Here is a 19,641-nt window from a genome sequence, read left to right on the forward strand (position 1 = left end):
AAAAAAAAAAAAAAAAAAGTTTTACATAACAAATTAGCTTTTAAGCTAATGGCAGGTACTGTGTGTCTGCTTGTTTTGTGGTCTCAACAAAGCTCTGTCCAGAGTTAGCTTTAAATAAATACCACTGACAGTTCACTACAGCTAAGTTACTCACTACAGATTCTAAGGTTGTAAACTAATTTTATTCAGACTATCATGAGGACCAAATGCAGCATTATGCATCGCTAACAAACATTTGTAGATTAACAACTGCATCAAGACTCCATATAAATGTTACATAAAGAAAATTTCCTTTAAATACTTTTTAGAATTTCCAAAGATTTTATTCTGAAGAATATGCAACCAACTGTATTATACATTGAGATGTATAAGCTGCTAAAGACAGAACAAGCCAGACAACTGTGGGCTGAACAGTTTTTTACGTCTCCTGTTCATTTACTACTGTTCATCTCTGTTTTCTCCATTTCTAAATTGAAAACAATATTGCCTTCTCCATGTTGTAGAAAATATAATTAAAACCAGTTTTCAGTGCTCGCTTTGGCAGCACATATACTAAAACTGGAACGATATAGAGAAGATTAGCAAGGACTCTGAGCAAGAATAACACACAAATTTGTGAACCATTCCGTATTTGAAAAAAAAACCAAAAAACTAGTTTTCAGGTTGTGTGCAGTGGCTCATGCCTGTTAATCCCAACACTTTGAGAGGCTAAGGCAGGCAGATCACTTGAGTCTAGGAGTTTGAGACCAGCCTGAACAAAATGGTGAAACCCTGTCTCTACAAAAAATAAAATTAGCCAGGTGTGGTGGTGCACGACTGTGGTCCCAACTACTCAGAAGGCTAAGGAGGAAGGATCACTTAGACCCAGGAGGTCAAGGCTGCAGTGAGCTATGATTGCACCAATGCACTCCGGCCCGAGTGACAGAGTGAAACCATGTCTCTAAAAAAAAAAAAAAAAAAAAAAACCCCACAGAAACAAACCAACCCCACAAAACTAGCTTTCACTTAAAGGTGATGTACACATTAGGTAAACCTGATTACAGGCCTAAAATAGGAAGACATGTCATCTATTTGTTAATTTATAGTGAGAAGGCAAATGACACCTTTTTGAAGGACATTACCTGTAAATATAGTTTTCAAAAGTACCCAAAAGCTTGCACATAAAGACTGTAATTCAAAGGCAGTCTGGTAAAGCTAGAAGCAAAAACCAAATTAACTTTAGTGGTATGTCCTTTTCTCTTCAATGCAAAAGCTCTAAATTGCCCAAAAAAGCCACAGCAGAATGTTATTTATCTTTAAATACCACAACTGTATTCGTTTTCAGAGATGAAAGCCTGAATTTTCTCAACCTTTCTGAAATTGTTTACAACACAGAAACCTCTTTAAGGATTTGACAGTTATTTCAACTAGGAATTACTGCCTCATAAAACAGTGTCATATTTTGTTTCATAAAAATTGCAAATAAGTCTCTACCCATAGTTGGACTATACGTAAACTCTCTGTACAGTTCCAAAGGTCACTTCAATGATAAGCTACTGCAGTCTGTTCAGCCAATGATTCTGCTCTTCCGAAAAAAATCCTATGGTACTTACTTTAAGGCCTTGGAGAAGAGGGTGTCTGGTAGCCTCGTGAGTGCATTATGCTGAAGATCCAACACCTCGAGGGGGATGTGCTCTACCAGTGTTGGGAGGTTTTGCATGTGATTGTGTCCCAGCATCAGTTTTCTAAGACTCAAGCTACTCAGAATTCTAGGGGGGAAACATACAAACAAACAAACAAATAAAAAACTTAGTTAACTCATTCTTTCTGAGGCTGTCCTGGCCCATTTAACTGAACTCAGTTAACTTACAGAAACATATTCTCCTAGACTGTATATTCACTGACAAGTGCCTGAGCCAAGAAAGCAGCTATGACCATATGTTTACCTACCACCCACCAGGAAGTCATTAAGGTCATTCTGAGAAAAGGTGAATTAATAAAGGCAAACAGCACAGAGGAGATCTAAACTAAAAGGGCAATTTTTAGAATAAATCAATTTAGATTTTAAGTCTAAGCAGCACCAAAAATTCAGTATATTAACACATCTTGTGAATAAATTCATAACATTTCACTACAATAAAAACTACTATTTCTTGAGTGCTTAAAACGTGCTAAGCCACTTAACAATGAAGTTCATTAAAATGAAGTTCATTCAGAAAGGTTTGGTAACTTTGATTTGCCTAAGATTTTACACTGCATAGTAAATAGTAAAGTCTGGACTTGAATTAAGTTTTGACTCCAAAGATTATGTTCATATTTACTATGTTAAATGCCTGTAGTTTAATTTTAAAGACTCCATAGGTAATAACCATATATTTTATACCTCAATGGTTTTGAATATATCATTCCCTGCCCCCTTCACCAAGCACCACTCTCTTTCTCCCACCACTTAGAAAAAAATCCCATCATCTGGTAAGGGTCAATTCAAATGCCATCTTCTCTATGAAACATTCCCTAATTATTCAAATTTATTCTGATTTTCTCCATTTAATTTATACAGTGTAGTGATTAAGAGTGAAAGCTCTGCAGTAAAAGTGACTATATCCAAGGCCAGGTGTGGTGGCTCATGCCTGTAATCCCAGCACTTTGGGAGGCTGAGATGGGCCCATCGTTTGAGCCCAGGAGTTTGAGACCAGTGTGGCCAACATGGCAAAGCCCCGTCTCGACTAAAAATACAAAAATTACCTGGGTGTGGTGGTGTGCACCCACAGTCCCAGCTATTGGGAGGGGGGCGCTGAGGCCAGAGAATCACCTGAGCCCAGCAGGTTGATGCCGCAGTGAGCAGTGATTGTGCCACTGCACTCCAGCCTGGGTGACAGAATGAGACCCTGTCTCCGTCCCCACCCCGCCTCCCAAAAGAAAGACTACCTTCAAATGCCAGCTCCCATCACTTCCTGGTTAAATGCAACCTTCAACAAGTTACCTAACTGCTCTAAGCTTTACTTTCCTCATTTCTAAGATGAAGATAAGAGTACCTATTAAATATATAATAAGGTTTTTAAAGGATTAGGTAAGATCATAAAAGTGATGTTCTTACAACATTGCTCAGCTTGTAACAGCTCATCCTAAAAAAATTAACCATTATTACTATCATGTCACCAACCTATGACAGCAATCTTAGTATATTTATTTCATCACAGTTATCCACGTATGTTATACTATCTTCTCATTAAGTTCCTTGCAAGCCAAGCCCATGCTTTAGCCTTTACTATGTTCCTTACAGCACATCACACTGCCTCATGCTCAACAGGTACTCAACATTCACTGAACAAATAAAAGGCAACCCAAATCTAGAAAAAAAATTAAATACACACACACACGTAAATGTTAGTACATACATACATATATACGTAATATATGCATTCAGGCACACATACCTTATGGGAACCTCTGTGAGAAGATTATAGCTCACATCTAACACTTCTATCTTCTTTGCTTCACAGGCCCAGTCAGGGACACACTCTAGCAGGTTTCTGCAGAAAATAAATAATTAAATGGCAACATTTAAGATGACAAGTGGAACTCATTTCACTAGACTGTAACGTATCCATTAACCAGCCTGTGAGCCCTTGAGGGCACGGACACTGTCTCCAAGGCATCCCTTGGTACATTACCTGGAATACAGTAGGTGCTCAATGAATGCTGTTGACTTAGAAGGGAGAAGAGAGACAAGTACTTGAAAATGTATAATACTGGATCAATCATGCTGTATGCGCAAAGATAAAAAGGCTTCCTACAATAAAAAAGCACACTTGGGATGGGATGAGGAAATGATAAGGAATTATAATTAACAAACCTTCAAAGATGACTTAAGACTTCCACAGGTAATGACTGGGTAAGAAAAGAAGCAAATTCCAGGGAAAATGAACAGAACGAATAAAAGTGAGACAGTAAAGCCAACAGATAACTAGTGGGGGAAAAGTTTCAAACCATTTAGAACGTGAGCTCAAATAATCAGTAGAGCACTATGCAGATATTTAGTAAAGAGAATCTTTTTTCAGATGTGACAGCTTCTCTAGGCCTCAAGATATCTATGGGTTTATCGAGTGATATAATGAGGCAGAATGAAGTAGCACTATGTAAGAGAAACACACATATTGCTATACCTTAGTAAAGGAAACCCTTTACCTAAAATGGATCAAAACAAGCTCTCTAAGAAATATGTGGGTTAGAATATGAAGGTGCTATACAATAGCCTGAGGTGAGGAGCACATTACAAGCACTGGGTGGCAACATGAGCTAGAGCACAGAGGCAAGAGAAGAAACACATGACGTGTATGGGGAATAACATGCAGCTTGGTGATGCTGGAGCACCTGGAGGAGAGGGCCTGGGCTGGAGATGTGAGTGTAGCTGAAATAACTGGAGTAAATGAGGTCGCGTCCAATGGAGTATAGTGGACCAAGGAGAGAACCCTGGGGATAATCAACCTTTAAAGGGCTAGCTGAGGAAGAAGGGTACGCAAAAGAAACATGGTCAAAGTGGCATGAAGACAATCAGACTGTATTAGCTAGTAAAGGAAAAAGCATGTTTGGAGAAAAGAGAGCAAGATTAACTGTGTCAATACAGAAAAGTTCCAATAAAAGCAGAACTAAACTGAGTTGTTAGAGGGATAAGCAGATGGAGACTGAAGAAACTAAGCCAACAAATGCACATAATTCTTGAGAAATTTGGACAAAACGGGGAAGAAAGGAATTAAGACAATAGCTGGTGGGTTGTGAGGTAAAGGGAACTTTGTTATGACAGAAGAGATAAAGTGTGTGTACAGAGTAAGAAAAAAGAGGCTGAAAACACACACACACACACACACACACACACACGAGAGGAGGGAAAGGGGAAGAGGAGGGAGGAGGACAATGAGGACGAACAGAGCAAGGTCCAGGGCAGTGGGAGTGGAGGGGTCACAGGCACAGACAGCTAGACTGGCCATGAACAGAGGAGAGAAGCTGAGAATGAAACGCATCTATATAAATTCAAGCAAGGTGGGTGTTCAGAAGCTGAGGGAAACCACCCACAATGGCCTCTATTTTCCCAATCAAGTAAGAAGCTAAGTTCCAGTATGGAGGAGACTGGGGAGGGGGACACTGAGGGAGGTAGATGCTGAGGACACTGGAAGGAGCTGGCAAGAAAAAGAACCAATAAGCTCCAGATGAAGTTGGAAATTTTGAGTTTGCAGTGGTGTCTACTCAGATGTGATTTTCTTTGGCAACAATCAAGCTCAATGGAAAAGGTAAAATTTTAGTACTAATCCATGCTGGGGTTTTGCTGGGAAGATAAGCAGAAAGAAATGGAGTCTAAAACATTAGCTCAAAATGATAATGATAAAGTAATGAAATCAACAAAAAGAAACCTGGTTACAATAGCTAGTATTTCTTGGGGTGACTACACATCAGGTACTATCCCATGCATTCTGCATCTATCACCTCACTGAGTCTTAACAACAGCCCTGACCACATAGGACCCTGCCCAGTGCCCCTTTGATCTGCTCTGGGCATCCTGTACTCACAGCACTTAGGATGCTGCCCTGTCACTGCTTGTTCGATTGTTCATCTCGCCACTAGACTGCAAAACTCAACCACTGAACCCAGAACGCCCAACAGTTGTCAAAAATGAATAAAAGAAAAACAAACCTCATTTATGTTTGTTTCTGGCCACTGAGAGGAGTAATAAAATCCTGAATATAATTAATATCCCTTCAAAAATGAGACCAATATGAGTTATAGAAGTACAAAATAAATAAATAGTATTTTAAAACCCACTATCTGGACAGGTGCAATGGCTCACGCCTGTAATCCCAGCACTTTGGGAGGCCGAGGCGGGCGGATCACGAGGTCAGGAGATCAAGACCATCCTGGCTAACATGGTGAAACCCCGTCTCTACTAAAATACAAAAAACTAGCCAGGCGAGGTGGCGGACGCCTGTAGTCCCAGCTACTCGGGAGGCTGAGGCAGGAGAATGGCGTGAACCCGGGAGGCGGAGCTTGCAGTGAGCCGAGATCACGCCACTGCACTCCAGCCTGGGCAACAGAGTGAGACTCCGTCTCAAAAAACCAAAACCAAAACCAAAAGAAACAAAACCCATTATCTAAAATCAAGAATTATCTGAGTCCAACTGACAAAACGGGAATCAGTGCCATGAAGATAACAGGTTTTCTTTGTTTGCATCTCATCCTACATCTATAGTCTTTAAGAAAGAGTAATTCATAGACACCTTACTATTTCAAGAGAATCCTTCCTTCATACAGTAAGGCTATTAAACTTATTGATCCACTCATCCGTTCTCCTTTTTCCAGGTTATCCAAATACTTCAAAATACTTAAGACTTCTTGGGCCGGGCGCAGTGGCTCAAGCCTGTAATCCCAGCACTTTGGGAGGCTGAGACGGGCGGATCACAAGGTCAGATCGAGACCACCCTGGCTANTACTCGGGAGGCTGAGGCAGGAGAATGGCGTGAACCCGGGAGGCGGAGCTTGCAGTGAGCGAGATCACGCCACTGCACTCCAGCCTGGGCAACAGAGTGAGACTCCGTCTCAAAAAACCAAAACCAAAACCAAAAGAAACAAAACCCATTATCTAAAATCAAGAATTATCTGAGTCCAACTGACAAAACGGGAATCAGTGCCATGAAGATAACAGGTTTTCTTTGTTTGCATCTCATCCTACATCTATAGTCTTTAAGAAAGAGTAATTCATAGACACCTTACTATTTCAAGAGAATCCTTCCTTCATACAGTAAGGCTATTAAACTTATTGATCCACTCATCCGTTCTCCTTTTCCAGGTTATCCAAATACTTCAAAATACTTAAGACTTCTTGGGCCGGGCGCAGTGGCTCAAGCCTGTAATCCCAGCACTTTGGGAGGCTGAGACGGGCGGATCACAAGGTCAGATCGAGACCACCCTGGCTAACATGGTGAAACCCCATCTCTACTAAAAAATACAAAAAACTAGCCGGGCGAGGTGGTGGGCGCCTGTAGTCCCAGCTACTCGGGAGGCTGAGGCAGGAGAATGGCGTGAACCCGGGAGGCGGAGCTTGCAGTGAGACAGGATCCGGCCACTACACTCCAGCCTGGGTGACAGAGCGAGACTCCGTCTCAAAAAAAAAAAAAAAAAAAAAGACTTCTTGTATATCAAAACTGCCAAAGAATCCACATGTATCTCTTAAATGGTAAGAAACAAGTACCACCCTCATCAGCAACACTCACCGGGAGAGATCCAAGGAAGTGAGTAGGCTGGGTACTGGATAGACGTTCACTGCTGTCAGCCCTAATCCATAAACAAACAGGTGTTAGTGACATCCTCTAAAAAAGAAAGTGACTGAGAGCTAACAAGGGAAAAGTAGCTTAGTGAAATCACCAGAGAGAAAACTGATGTCTTCTACTAAAATGAGTTAAAGACAAAAACTACTGAAAACTCACTTTGACTAACTGTTTGATCCCAATTTGTCTTGAAAAACAAATGGAACAGCTAATTGAAGAATCCTGTGTACTGCACTGCCTTTATACAAGGTTAAGCAGTAGTTAAACGTTAACAGAAAATATTTTAACTTTTAATTGAAGTATAACATAAATACAGAAAAGTGCAACAATTCAGTAAATTTTCACAAACTGAACACACTAATGGAACCAACACCCACATCAAGAAACAGAACATTACCAGTTCCCTGGGAACTGCCCCATGTTTCCCCTTCCAGTCACTGCCCCTCAAGGGTAACATTATCCTGACCAAGTACCAAATTGCTTTTGACTGTCTACAAAAATATATGCATGCAGTAGGTATAATTACTTCTGTCTATCTACATAAATATATGCACACAGTATGTATAATTCATTTCTCTGGCTTCATTCACTCCACAGTATGTTTACAGGATTTGTTTATACAGTTGCATGTGATTATAGTTCATTCATTCTCATACCTGTATAAAATTATTTTATGTGAATATACCACAATTTATTTGCCCATTTTAGAGTTGATGGACATGTCTTTTCCAGTTTGCAGTTACTATGAATAGTATATGAACATATTTGTCCATGTCTTTTGTGAACTAATGTAAGTCCTTATTTTGAGCATAAGCCTAGAAGAGGCACTGCTAGGTACAGGTTATGTTTCTGTTCACCTTAGGAGATACTACTGAACAGTATTCCAAAGCGGTTATACCAATTTACACTCCAACAGCTGCCCCTGGGATTTTTAGTCCATTCTAGTCATTCTGGTGGGTGTGTAGTGGTGCCACATAGGAGTTTCAATTTGCATATCCCTGATGACTAGTCAAGTTCAGTGCTTTCCCTATATTAACTGACCACATTTAGATAATTTCTTTCTGTAAAGCAGAGTTCTTGACTTTGAGGCATCAAAACTGCAAGTTTTTATGTATTTAAGTATTTAAATACAATTAAAATATTTAATTTATTTGTAAATACTTAAATATTTACAAAGAGTAAATATTTAGGACTGCACGCCTGTTGATGAGGTCTTTTCCAGTAAGGCAGGAATTCAGACTCTTTAGACACATTAAGGATAGGGATGGGCCTGATAACAAAAATCTCCACGGCTAGAACTTACTACGTCAGGCATCTATAAACACCGTTTAAGTCAACACTCACCAGTTTTAACACTCTTCTGACCAAGCAATTAATCTAAGCTACAATTTGAAGCTTCTATAACATAATAAAAGGCAATGCAAATAGAACTCCTCAACTTTTATCTGTATAATCTAGTTTACAGATACAGAAAAATAAAGAGAATAAAATAATGAACCCTCTTTCACCTATCATAGCTTTTAACAAATCTACTTTCTGCTTTGTATGCTGTAGACCTTTTTTTTTTTTTCTTTTTTGAGACGGAGCTTCATTCTTGTTGCCCAAGCTGGAGTGCAGTGGTGCAATCTTGGCTCACTGCAACCTCCACCTTCCGGGTTCAAGCAATTCTCCTGCCTCAGCCTCCCGAGTAGCTGGGATTACAGGCACGTGCCACCACGCCTGGCTAATCTTTTCTATTTTTAGTAGAGACAGTGTTTCACCATGTTAGCCAGGCTGGTCTCGAACTCCTGATCTCAGGTGATCCGTCCATTTCGGCCTCTCAAAGTGTTGGGATTACAGGGTTGAGCCACCGTGCCCAGCCCAGACTTTTTTTTTTTTTAAATAATTACAATACCACACATACCAAGAGGTAAACATCATCCTGAATATGGTTTTCATCACTCTTATGTATTCTTTCATACTAATAGCATACTTATAGCTAAGAAAACAGTATTTCTGTGTTTTAAATTTTGATATAACTATCACAATATATGCACTTTTGCTTGCTCAAAAAAAAGTCTGCAATTTATCCATACTACCATACAAAGCTTTAGTTTAGTACATTCATTTCCACTGCTGTGCAATATTCTGTTGCATAAATATATCACTATTGATTTACCCATTTTCCTATTAAAAATCCTACTTTTAGGCCAGGTGCAATGGCTCACGCCTGTAATCCCAACCCTTTGGGAGGCTGAGGTGGGCAGCTAACTGGAGGTTAGGAGTTCAAGAACAGCATGGCCAATATGGTGAAACCGTGTCTCTACTAAAAATATAAGAATTAGATGGGCATGGTGGCACACTCCTGTAATCCCAGCTACTCAGGAGGCTAAGAGAAGAGAATCACGTGAAACTGGGCGGCAGAGGTTGCAGTGAGCCAAGATCAGGCAACTGCACTCCAGCCTGGGCAACAGAGCTAGACTCCGTCTCAAAATCCTACTTTTTCGTGCTCACAAAAAGTGATAAACAATCTGGTATATATCTCCTTTGCACATGTGGGTGTCTCTGGGATATATCCCAAGCAAGAAATTCTGCTGCTGTAGCACAAAAGCAAGAATGTATAAATAATATGCAAACAAACTACTGTGGCTGCATTCTAGTAGAACTTCATTTAGAAACATAGAAACTTGAATTTCATAGTAATTTTCACATATCACAAAATTATTATTCTTTCTTTTTTTGAGATGGGGTCTCTCAAGTCTCACCCAGTTCTCTCATGAGAACACACATGGCATGATCTCAGCTCACTGTAACCTCTGCCTTCAAAGTTCAAGTGATCCTCCCATCCCAGCCTCCCGAGTAGCTAGCAGCATAGGTGTGCCACCATGCTGGCTAATTTTTGTATTTTTTGCAGAGATGGGGTTTCGCCATGTTGCCCAGGCTAATCTCAAACTCATGAGTTCAGGTGATCAGCCCACCTCGGCCTCCCAAAGTGCTGGGATTACAGGCATGAGCCCCCATGCTCAGGCACAAAATTCTCCTTTTCACTTTTTTTTTTAACCTAGCCACTAGAAAAATGTAAAAACCATTCCTTATGGGCCATACAAAAAGAGGTGGCAGGCCAGATGCAGTCCTGGGGTATAGTTTGCCAACCCGTTTTAGACCATTATTGATGCTCTGTTTTGAACCTGCTTGCCCACCTCCCCACCACCACTACTCTGTGGAATGCCTCTTATTATGCTCAATTAGTAAAGCTCAAAGTATCCTGCCATGTCTTTTTATGCACACTGCAACCACTTAAGTATTGACAGCAAAGTGAAAAGATAAAGCTTTGCCTCAATGAGCCACAAACCCCATCCTGCAGAGTGGCTGAGGAACACCACAGATGCCACTGTTCTTAAAAAGCACTGACAACAGCTGAAAGAGAAAAAACAAAAGGCTGGATAGAAAACTCACTGTTGGAACTGGCATAGAGAGTCCGAAGGGAGAAGCCACTGAGTGTCAGCTCCCTCAGCTGGTTCCGCTCACAGTGCAGCTGTTCCAAGCTGCATAAACAGCTAAGATCCAAGTCAGTCAGTCGGTTGTCCCGCAGATCCACATGGGTGATGTGTTTATTTCCCTCCAGATTTTCAATAACCATGGTTTTCAAATGGTTCATCCTTAATAGGCAGAAACAAGAAAATAATCAGAAACAAGAGTCTATTAAATGTGCTTACCAGAATAAAAAATAGGACAGGCATGATCCCTTTCTCCGTTTCCTTTTCTTTTTGTTTTGAGACAGAGTTTCGCTGTGTTGCCCAGGCTGGAGTGCAAAGGCGTGATCTCGGTTCACTGCAACCTCCGCCTCCCGGGTTCAAGTGATTCTCCTGCCTCAGCCACCCAAGTTGCTGGGATTAGAGGCACCCCCACCATGCCGAGCTAATTTTTTGTATTTTTAGTAGAGATGGGGTTTTACCATGTTGGCCAGGCTTGAACTCCTAACCTCAGATGATCTGCCCACCTCAGCCTCCAAAAATGCTGGGATTACAGGTGTGAGCCACCGTGCCTGGCTCCCTTTCTCTGTTTCCTAAACAATTTAAGAATTTCACTACTTGCCTCATTTTGCAAGATACTATATAAATAACTACAGTTGATGAATAACTCAAGGTACAGCTAAGTCAGACAATCCAGACTGGCAAGTACATATACAAATTAATAAAGAGAAGGAAAAAAGAGGCCATATCTACGAACAAGTTAAACACTTATATCCAAACACCTAATAAGGTCAGGTGGGCACTAAGTAGGACAAAGGAACAGGAAGATGAACACAACCTTTTGAGTGAGTGAGTAGCAAAGCAATCACAACAGTACCATGTCCAGAGTATAAGGATGGAACCATACTTCCTCCTATTGCTATGCCTGCTCTATCTCTAGTGCTAAGGTTCACATAAAATTAATTAACAGACAAGGAAATAATCTGCGTGTGTATATATATATATACACACACACACACTCACATATATACACACACACACACATATATGGAAGAGTTCAAAGGTAAATTATACAAAATGACCTCTGGGTTCTTTTCTGTACAAGTATATGATTTAATTTATGCAGGTCTGTTCTCACTTTCCTGTATTTCTATAAATCTCTCAAGTCTCCAGTGTGGTTAAAAAAAACAAAAACTCTCTGTTACTGTCTTTACAAGGTACATCAATGGTTTACTGTAAACTACAGAACACCGAATAGGTGTCTTTTTACCAGCTTCAATTAGGAAAAGGTTATGACTAGAAAATAAAATCCTCATAAAAAGTTCTTAGTGGCCGGGCGCGGTGGCTCAAGCCTGTAATCCCAGCACTTTGGGAGGCTGAGACGGGCGGATCACTGGGTCAGGAGATCGAGACTATCATGGCTAACACGGTGAAACCCCCGTCTCTACTAAAAAATAAAAATAACTAGCCGGGCGAGGTGGCGGGCACCTATAGCCCCAGCTACTCGGGAGGCTGAGGCAGGAGAATGGTGTGAACCTGGGAGGCAGAGCTTGCAGTGAGCTGAGATCCGGCCACTGCACTCCAGCCTGGGGACAGAGCGAGACTCTGTCTCAAAAAAAAAAAAAAAAAAGTTCTTAGTAATGAAACCTTTAACATTTTAATTGTAATACAATGGATATCAAGAAGAAACCCAATGACTCAACAGAAAAATGTCATTTATTGAAATCTACAAACTACTAATATACATATAAAAAGATGTTCAACCTCACTGCTATGTAAATAAATGTTGATTAAAACAATGAAATACTTAATCCCAGCACTTTGGGAGGCCGAGACGGGCGGATCACGAGGTCAGGAGATCGAGATCATCCTGGCTAATATGGTGAAACCCCGTCTCTACTAAAAAATACAAAAAACTAGCCGGGCAATGAGGCGGGCGCCTGTAGTCCCAGCTACTCGGGAGGCTGAGGCAGGAGAATGGCGAAAACCCGGGAGGCGGAGCTTGCAGTGAGCTGAGAACCGGCCACTGCACTCCAGCCTGGGCGGCAGAGCAAGACTCCGTCTCAGAAAAAAAAAGAAAAGAAAAAAAAAAAACAACGAAATACTTGTTTCAATCTACTAGACTGATGATAAAGAAAAAGAAATGCTAAAAGCCAACACTGACAAAGATACGAGAAAATGGGAATTCTCCTACAATGTTGGAGGGGTCAGGCACAGTGGCTTACACCTGTAATCCCAATGCTTTAGGAGGCCAAGGCAGGAGGATTACTTGAGCCAGGGAGTTCAAGACCAGCTTGGGCAACACAGTGAGACTCCGTCTCTACAAAAAATTTAAAAAATAAAAAATATACACTGATGGGAAGGTAAGCAAAAATAACCTCTGTCAAAGGCAATTTGATAGTCTCTATCACATGGTACAACTACATGATCCTTAATCTCTCTGCTACTGAATAATTAAAGTCTCACTATACCTTTGAAAATATACATTTCTACATTGTTCAAAATACCTAATGTTATGGGCCAGGCGTGGTAGCTCACACCTGTAATCCCAGCACTTTGGGAGGCTGAGGTGGGTGGACTGCTCAAGTCCAGGAGTTTGAGACCAGCCTGCACAACATGGTGAAACCTCGTTTCTACTAAAAATAGAAAAAAAATTAGCCAGGCCTAGTGGTGCGCACCTGAAGTCCCAACTACTTGGGAGGCTGAGGTGGGAGAATCGCCTGAGAACAGGAGGTCAACACTGCAGTGGGCTGAGATTGTGCCACTGTATTCTAGCCTGAGTGACAAAGTGAGACCTTGTCTCAAAACAAAACGACAACAAAATTTTAAAAACCCTAATGTCTTAAACAAATCTTCATAAAAAGAAGACATAAAGGTCCAACAGAGTCAATTTAAAGGAAGCTGTGGTAAAGAATAACCTTACCTTAAATCCACATGCTTGATATGGTTCATCCTATTCAGCACCCCTAAGTTCAGGACTTCCAGGCAATTTCCTGCCATAACCACTTTATCTAACATAGTGAGTTTCTCATAAACCTCAGGAATTTGACTAAAGTTGTTGAAGGAAATTCCCAAGGAGGAAAGCTGTTGTAGATTTCCCAATTCTTCAGGTAAAGTAGTCAGAAAGTTGCCATCAAGACAGAGGGTTTGAAGACTATAGGAAGAAAATAAAACAAGTCTACTTTATGGAAGGTTTCACCGGAATGCACAGAATCAGCGTTCGGGATTCTGATCTATGTCACTAATTAATTATCAATCCAAAAACAGTAGTGTCCTAACTCTCCATCTATACAGACTTAATAGATGACTTACACAAATGGTCACCCCAACATTAAAAGAGTTAAGACCTCTGCTGTTGAAGCTGAGGGATCAGTCCCTGCTATAGGCAGGTAGATCTATGATGTCAAAAACTGCTGCTGACTAGAATCCTAGTAAATACACGATTTATTTCACTGCAAGAGCTCATGGTACTACCTTCATTCCAAACCCCAGGCAAGTTCCTTATCCTGCAAGGGAAAAGATGAATCTAGTAAAAGTTACTTACTTTAGCAGATTGCCAATTTGACTTGGTAGGTCACGAAATCCATTACAGGAAAGGTTGAGCTCAGTAAGGGTAGAGATCTCACATAACAACATAGGAAACAACCCAAGTTTATTATGGGACAAGTTCAGGCCCTTCAGTTGAGAAAATCTAAAGAGCAAAGGCAAAAATGGATATTGCATTTCAATACATCTATTACTATATCTTTACGAGGGACATCAATGGCCTTTGATAATCTATTTTAAATGTCTAATAGAATTTATTCCAAAAATACTTATTGAGCACTTGCTACAAATCAAACATTAAGTGGGGACAGAGGACACCAAGATGACTAATGCACAGTCCATGTGATGAAGGAAACCAGGTCTAGCATTACAGGAGCTCTCTTTTCTCCTTAAAAAGGTAGACAATCTTGAAGAACAGCTCATGCTGGTATAATTATTTTGTATTTCATCATACTTGATATGCTTGAAATTTTTCCATTATTAAATTTCTACATGTAATAAACAAAAGCCTTGCAAGAATTAATCAACTCATAGAGCAATAGCTAACAAATACGTAGATCAAATCCCATTTTTAATAAGCAACTTCTTTTTTTCATACTGAAATTATGTTGGCTCAAATGTCACATAAAATGAATAAACCAGTTAGAGCTTGAAAATAATGAATGTGACAGCATTTTACCATTATGTGACCTGATACACAAAATAGTAATTTTTAGTGCTTCTATTTTGTTCATGGAAGTAGAAGTATCTATATTGTCTTACCTAGAGATAGCACTGCTATAAAATGGATCTCTTGGGTTTCTTCTTGATATCCATTGTATTATAATTAAGATGTTAAAGGTTTCATTAGCAAGAACTTTTTATGAGAGACTCTGCTAATTCCACTAGGGAGTAGGGTGTTTTGTTATTACACAAGTGCAAGATGGTAAGGCTGAGATGTTCTCCATGATGATGATCAGTCACCTGCTTCTAGATATGAATCCCTGGTACCTCACTCTTTTTTTTTTTTTTTTGAGACGGAGTCTCGCTCTATCGCCCAGGCTGGAGTGCAGTGGCTGGATCTCGGCTCACTGCAAGCTCCGCCTCCCGGGCTCCCGCCATTCTCCTGCCTCAGCCTCCCGAGTAGCTGGGACTACAGGCGCCGCCACCTCACCCGGCTAGTGTTTTTGTATTTTTTTTTTAGTAGAGATGGGGTTTCACCGGGTTAGCCAGGATGGTCTCGATCTCCTGACCTTGTGATCCGCCCGTCTCGGCCTCCCAAAGTGCTGGGATTACAGGCTTGAGCCACCGTGCCCAGCCAGTACCTCACTCTAATGCTTCTCTTTTTCAAATTTTCAACTTGTGATTTTCAGATGACCTAACCGTGATTGCTGATTATTCCTTTGGCTTGGTGCTTTAAATTCAGAATTTATGATTCAGCCCTCAAACTGGACTACTTCTTTTTCATAGCAACTCACAAAGAAATGCTAGAAACCAACTTCCTTAAAATTATTGCTTGTTTTCATTTTTACAAGCCAATATTATTAAAATAACTACCTCATTACTAAGTAGAGGCTTACACTTGAAAAACTTTCTAAAACAATTATCAGATGAGATAACAAAACACAACATTTTCTGGACATTACTCTGGACTTAGCTCTTAAGGAAGGATGTAAAATATGTAATTTTAATGCATATTATCTTTTTAGTCACTATCTAATTTAAATCACTTTGAATGCTTTAATTTCCAATTTCTACCTTCTCCTGCAGAAGCCCAGACAATTACTTACAACACATATTTATTCACTGCGTCCATTTTTAAGTGGAGGAGTGAGGTGGGATGAGTGGAGGGTGGGAATGGGGTATATATTTTAATAAAGAAGATGGAATAACAAGTAGGTCATAGCACTGTAGGGATACAACGGTTCCTGTATTAGAAGAGAGAAGCATCACAGCTGACTAAACACTTAAGAGCTGGCAGTGGAAGGTCCAAAGGGAAGATATAGCCTTGTCTCTCAGAGTGAAATTCTTATAATTAGGCCTATCTCCTTTACGTTAGTTAAATTTTATACTTCTAATTCAAAAATTTCCCATATACTAAATCTCTTGATGTAACTTGGAGGGAGATCACGCATCAGTGTCAATGATTTACATGAAAAGATTACCCAGATCAACAGAAGCTCACAGAACTTTACATCAATCTTCTCTTTTATGGGGGGAAAGGGCAGGTAGGAGAACTCTGTGCATAAAAATTTTTACTTCCTCTTCAAAAGGGAGGGGAAATTTTAGAATATACATCCAATAGTAGCAGGTAGAAGTCATAAGATACTGATTATGAGTTGATTTTAACAGGTCTGGAAACCCATTCTCCACATACTTGTAGAATGTGTCAAGGCCTCCGGGTCTTTCTAACTTCATGAAGTTGTGTCGCAAGTTGAGGTAGGTAATATCTTGACTGTAGAAGAGATGCTCAGGAACCTCCTCCAGGCTGTAACATGAGAGATCCACGGTACTGATTCGCTGAGACACCACCTGAATAACATCAAAGAGAAGAGCTTTCTGAGCTAGTACTGGATGTCTATCACCCAGCAAAGAATGGAACGGCATTTACACAAAAAGACACTAATTAAAAGACAGGAAAAAAAAAAAGGCAGTAAGATCCAATTGTTCATTTATAAATACCAGTTTAATTTTACTTTTCCTAAAACCATAAGCTACTTGAAAACAAGGGTACAAGTTATAAAGTCTCTGTAAGTACAAGGTAAAAAAAGAAAAACACTTATCATTAAAGATGGAAAGTTAACACTTCATGCAAGAAGTAATCTTTTTGTTTGTTTGTTTGTTTGTTTGTTTGAGACACAGTCTTGCTCTGTCAGCCAGGCTGGAGTGCAGTGGCATGATCTCGGCTTACTGCATCCTCCGTCTCCTGGGCTCAAGCAATTCTCCTGCCTCAGCCTCCCAAGTAGCGGTGATTACAGGTATGTGCCACCAGGCCAGACTAATTTTTTTTATTTTTAGTAGAGACGGTTTCACCATGTTGGCCAGGCTGGTCTCGAACTCCTGACCTCAGTTAATCCACCCTCTTCGGCCTCCCAAGGTGCTGGGATTACAGGCCTGATTCACAGCGCCTGGCCGCAAGGAGTTATCTTAAGATGATTCAAAATAACTGGAAAAAACTTTTAAGAGGCAGTGTGGTATGAAAAGACATGGCCTTTTGTAGCCACACTAGCTCTGCTACTTATCAGCAGTTTCTTCATCTGCTTTGAGGATAAAAGTAAATAACCAAGCACACAGCACACTGCTAAACACGCAAAAGACACTAAAAAAAATTAACTTCTCTTTAAAAGGGCAGAAGAATGGAATAGCCACTTAAAACTGGGACCAGTTTTATTCAGAGCAGATTTTATAGCCAACACAATATAACTATAAAATAATAAAATCAAAACAAGCTTTATAGTTCTATAACAGTATGCTAATATGGGTTATAAAAATTGATCTAAAAAAAGAAACAATATATCACTAGAAAAGTCATTCATGACTGGGCGTGGTGGCTCACACCATAATCCCAGCACTTTGGGAGGCCAAGGTGGGCAGATCACGTGAGGTCAGGAGTTTGAGACCAGCCTGGTCAACATGGTGAAACTCTGTCTCTACTAAAAATACAAAGATTAGCTGGGCGTGATGGCACACACCTGTAATCCCAGCTACTCCAGAGGCTGAGGCAGGAGACCTGCTTGAACCCGGGAAACAAAGGTTGCAGTGAGCCAAGACTGTACCATTGTATTCCAGCCTGGGTGACAGTAAGACTCCATCTCCCAAAAAAAAAAAAAAAAAAAAAAAAGGAAGTCATTCATGTTTTGATGGTATGTCCTTATACTATAACAATCTCTTATACAAAATCCTGCAAAGACAGCTAGAAGAAAAAGAGAATCTGGAAATCACAATACACTTTATTGTTCTTTAAAGGCTAAAGAGCAGAAATGATGTTGAAAGACTAATTATCCTTGGCATATAGGGATAATGGTTTGTGACGGCATTAGAGGTCACTGTCCCATCATCAATAACTACACACTTGAAGTGGTTCACCAAGGCTGTTCTGAACATATGCAGACCGAGAAACACTGGGACACAAGTTATGGAATGCATCCATCTATCACTGACTACTACGGTCAAGGGAAGGTCATTTAAATCTCATTGTATCTCAATTCCTTCAAGGGTCAAATCTCTTTGTGTCTTAATTCCTTCTAAGGCCCTACCTCCCAGAGATAGTACAGAGGAAAATGCACCTGCAAACATTTTTGACAGCATTTTGTACTATGCATGTACAAATAAGTTAAAGACCTGGTGGAATTCCATGATTTTACTCACTACATACTCAGGAAAGGCCTAGAAAGGAAATTATAAATTATAATTTGCTATCATTATAATTTGCCATCTTGGGAATAAGTTCAGTTGCTTTTTTTTGAGACGGACTTTTGCTCGTTTCCCAGGCTAGAGTGTGCAATGGCACAATCTTGGCTGACTGCAACCTCCACCTCCTGGGTTCAAGTGATTCTCCTACCTCAGCTTCCCAAGTAGCTGGAATTACAGGTATGCACCACCACGCCCGGCTAATTGTGTATTTTATAGAGATGGGATTTCTCCATGTTGGTCAGCCAGGTCTCGAACTCCTGAACTCAGGTGATCCACCTGCCTCAGCCTCCCAAAGTGCTGGGATTACATGCATGAGCCACTGCACCCGGCCATCAGTTTCAAAATACATTTCTCTTGGGGTACTCTATTTTTTTTTTTTTTTTTTTTTGAGATGGAGTCTTGCTCTGTCACAGGCTGGAATGCTGTGGCACGACGTCAGCTCACTGCAACCTCTGCCTCCCAGGTTCACGCGATTCTCCTGCCTCAGCCTTCTGAGTAGCTGGGACTACAGGTGCGCGCCACCACGCATGGCTAATTTTTTGTGTTTTAGTAGAGACAGGGTTTCACCATATTGGTCAGGCTGGTCTCGAACTCCTGACCTCAGGTGATCAGCCCGCCTCGGCATCCCAAAGTGCTGGGATTACAGACATGAGCCACTGCGCCCGGCCTGGGGTTCTCTATTCTTATCTACACATCAGAACATCCTATCACTTTTCACCTTGGATGCTTGCCGTTGCCATCGCTGGTACTCAGCCAAAGTCTCGAAGCTGACATGATAGGTCTGAGCTTGGGCTCCTGCTGAGCTGAAAGCAAGGGAGTACTGCCGTCGCTTCACTTCTTCTATCTGGAGAAGAGGAGGGGAGAAAACCAGAACCACTAAAAAAAAAAATCCTAGTCAAAAGCAAAAGGCAATCACAAGACGAACAACTGAATTTTTTAAAATAGAGTTACTTTTT

General features: G+C 40.6%; 1 protein-coding gene across 1 annotated transcript in view; it reads right to left on the reverse strand.

The window, feature by feature from the left end:
• The window catches only part of PHLPP2 (PH domain and leucine rich repeat protein phosphatase 2), a 70,163-nt gene that overhangs the window by 19,693 nt on the left and 30,829 nt on the right, over nucleotides 1–19,641 (reverse strand). Inside the window, exons 4-11 of the mRNA XM_017868788.1 lie at nucleotides 19,404–19,529; nucleotides 16,650–16,804; nucleotides 14,292–14,438; nucleotides 13,671–13,901; nucleotides 10,731–10,933; nucleotides 7,242–7,302; nucleotides 3,417–3,512; nucleotides 1,593–1,748 (exon numbers count right to left, since the gene is read on the reverse strand). Coding sequence (XP_017724277.1) covers nucleotides 1,593–1,748; nucleotides 3,417–3,512; nucleotides 7,242–7,302; nucleotides 10,731–10,933; nucleotides 13,671–13,901; nucleotides 14,292–14,438; nucleotides 16,650–16,804; nucleotides 19,404–19,529 — 1,175 coding nt within the window. The remainder of the gene's footprint in view (nucleotides 1–1,592; nucleotides 1,749–3,416; nucleotides 3,513–7,241; nucleotides 7,303–10,730; nucleotides 10,934–13,670; nucleotides 13,902–14,291; nucleotides 14,439–16,649; nucleotides 16,805–19,403; nucleotides 19,530–19,641) is intronic.

Source organism: Rhinopithecus bieti, unplaced genomic scaffold (assembly GCF_001698545.2).
Source record: "Rhinopithecus bieti isolate Rb0 unplaced genomic scaffold, ASM169854v2 scaffold_2574, whole genome shotgun sequence".
Lineage (NCBI taxonomy): Eukaryota > Metazoa > Chordata > Mammalia > Primates > Cercopithecidae > Rhinopithecus > Rhinopithecus bieti.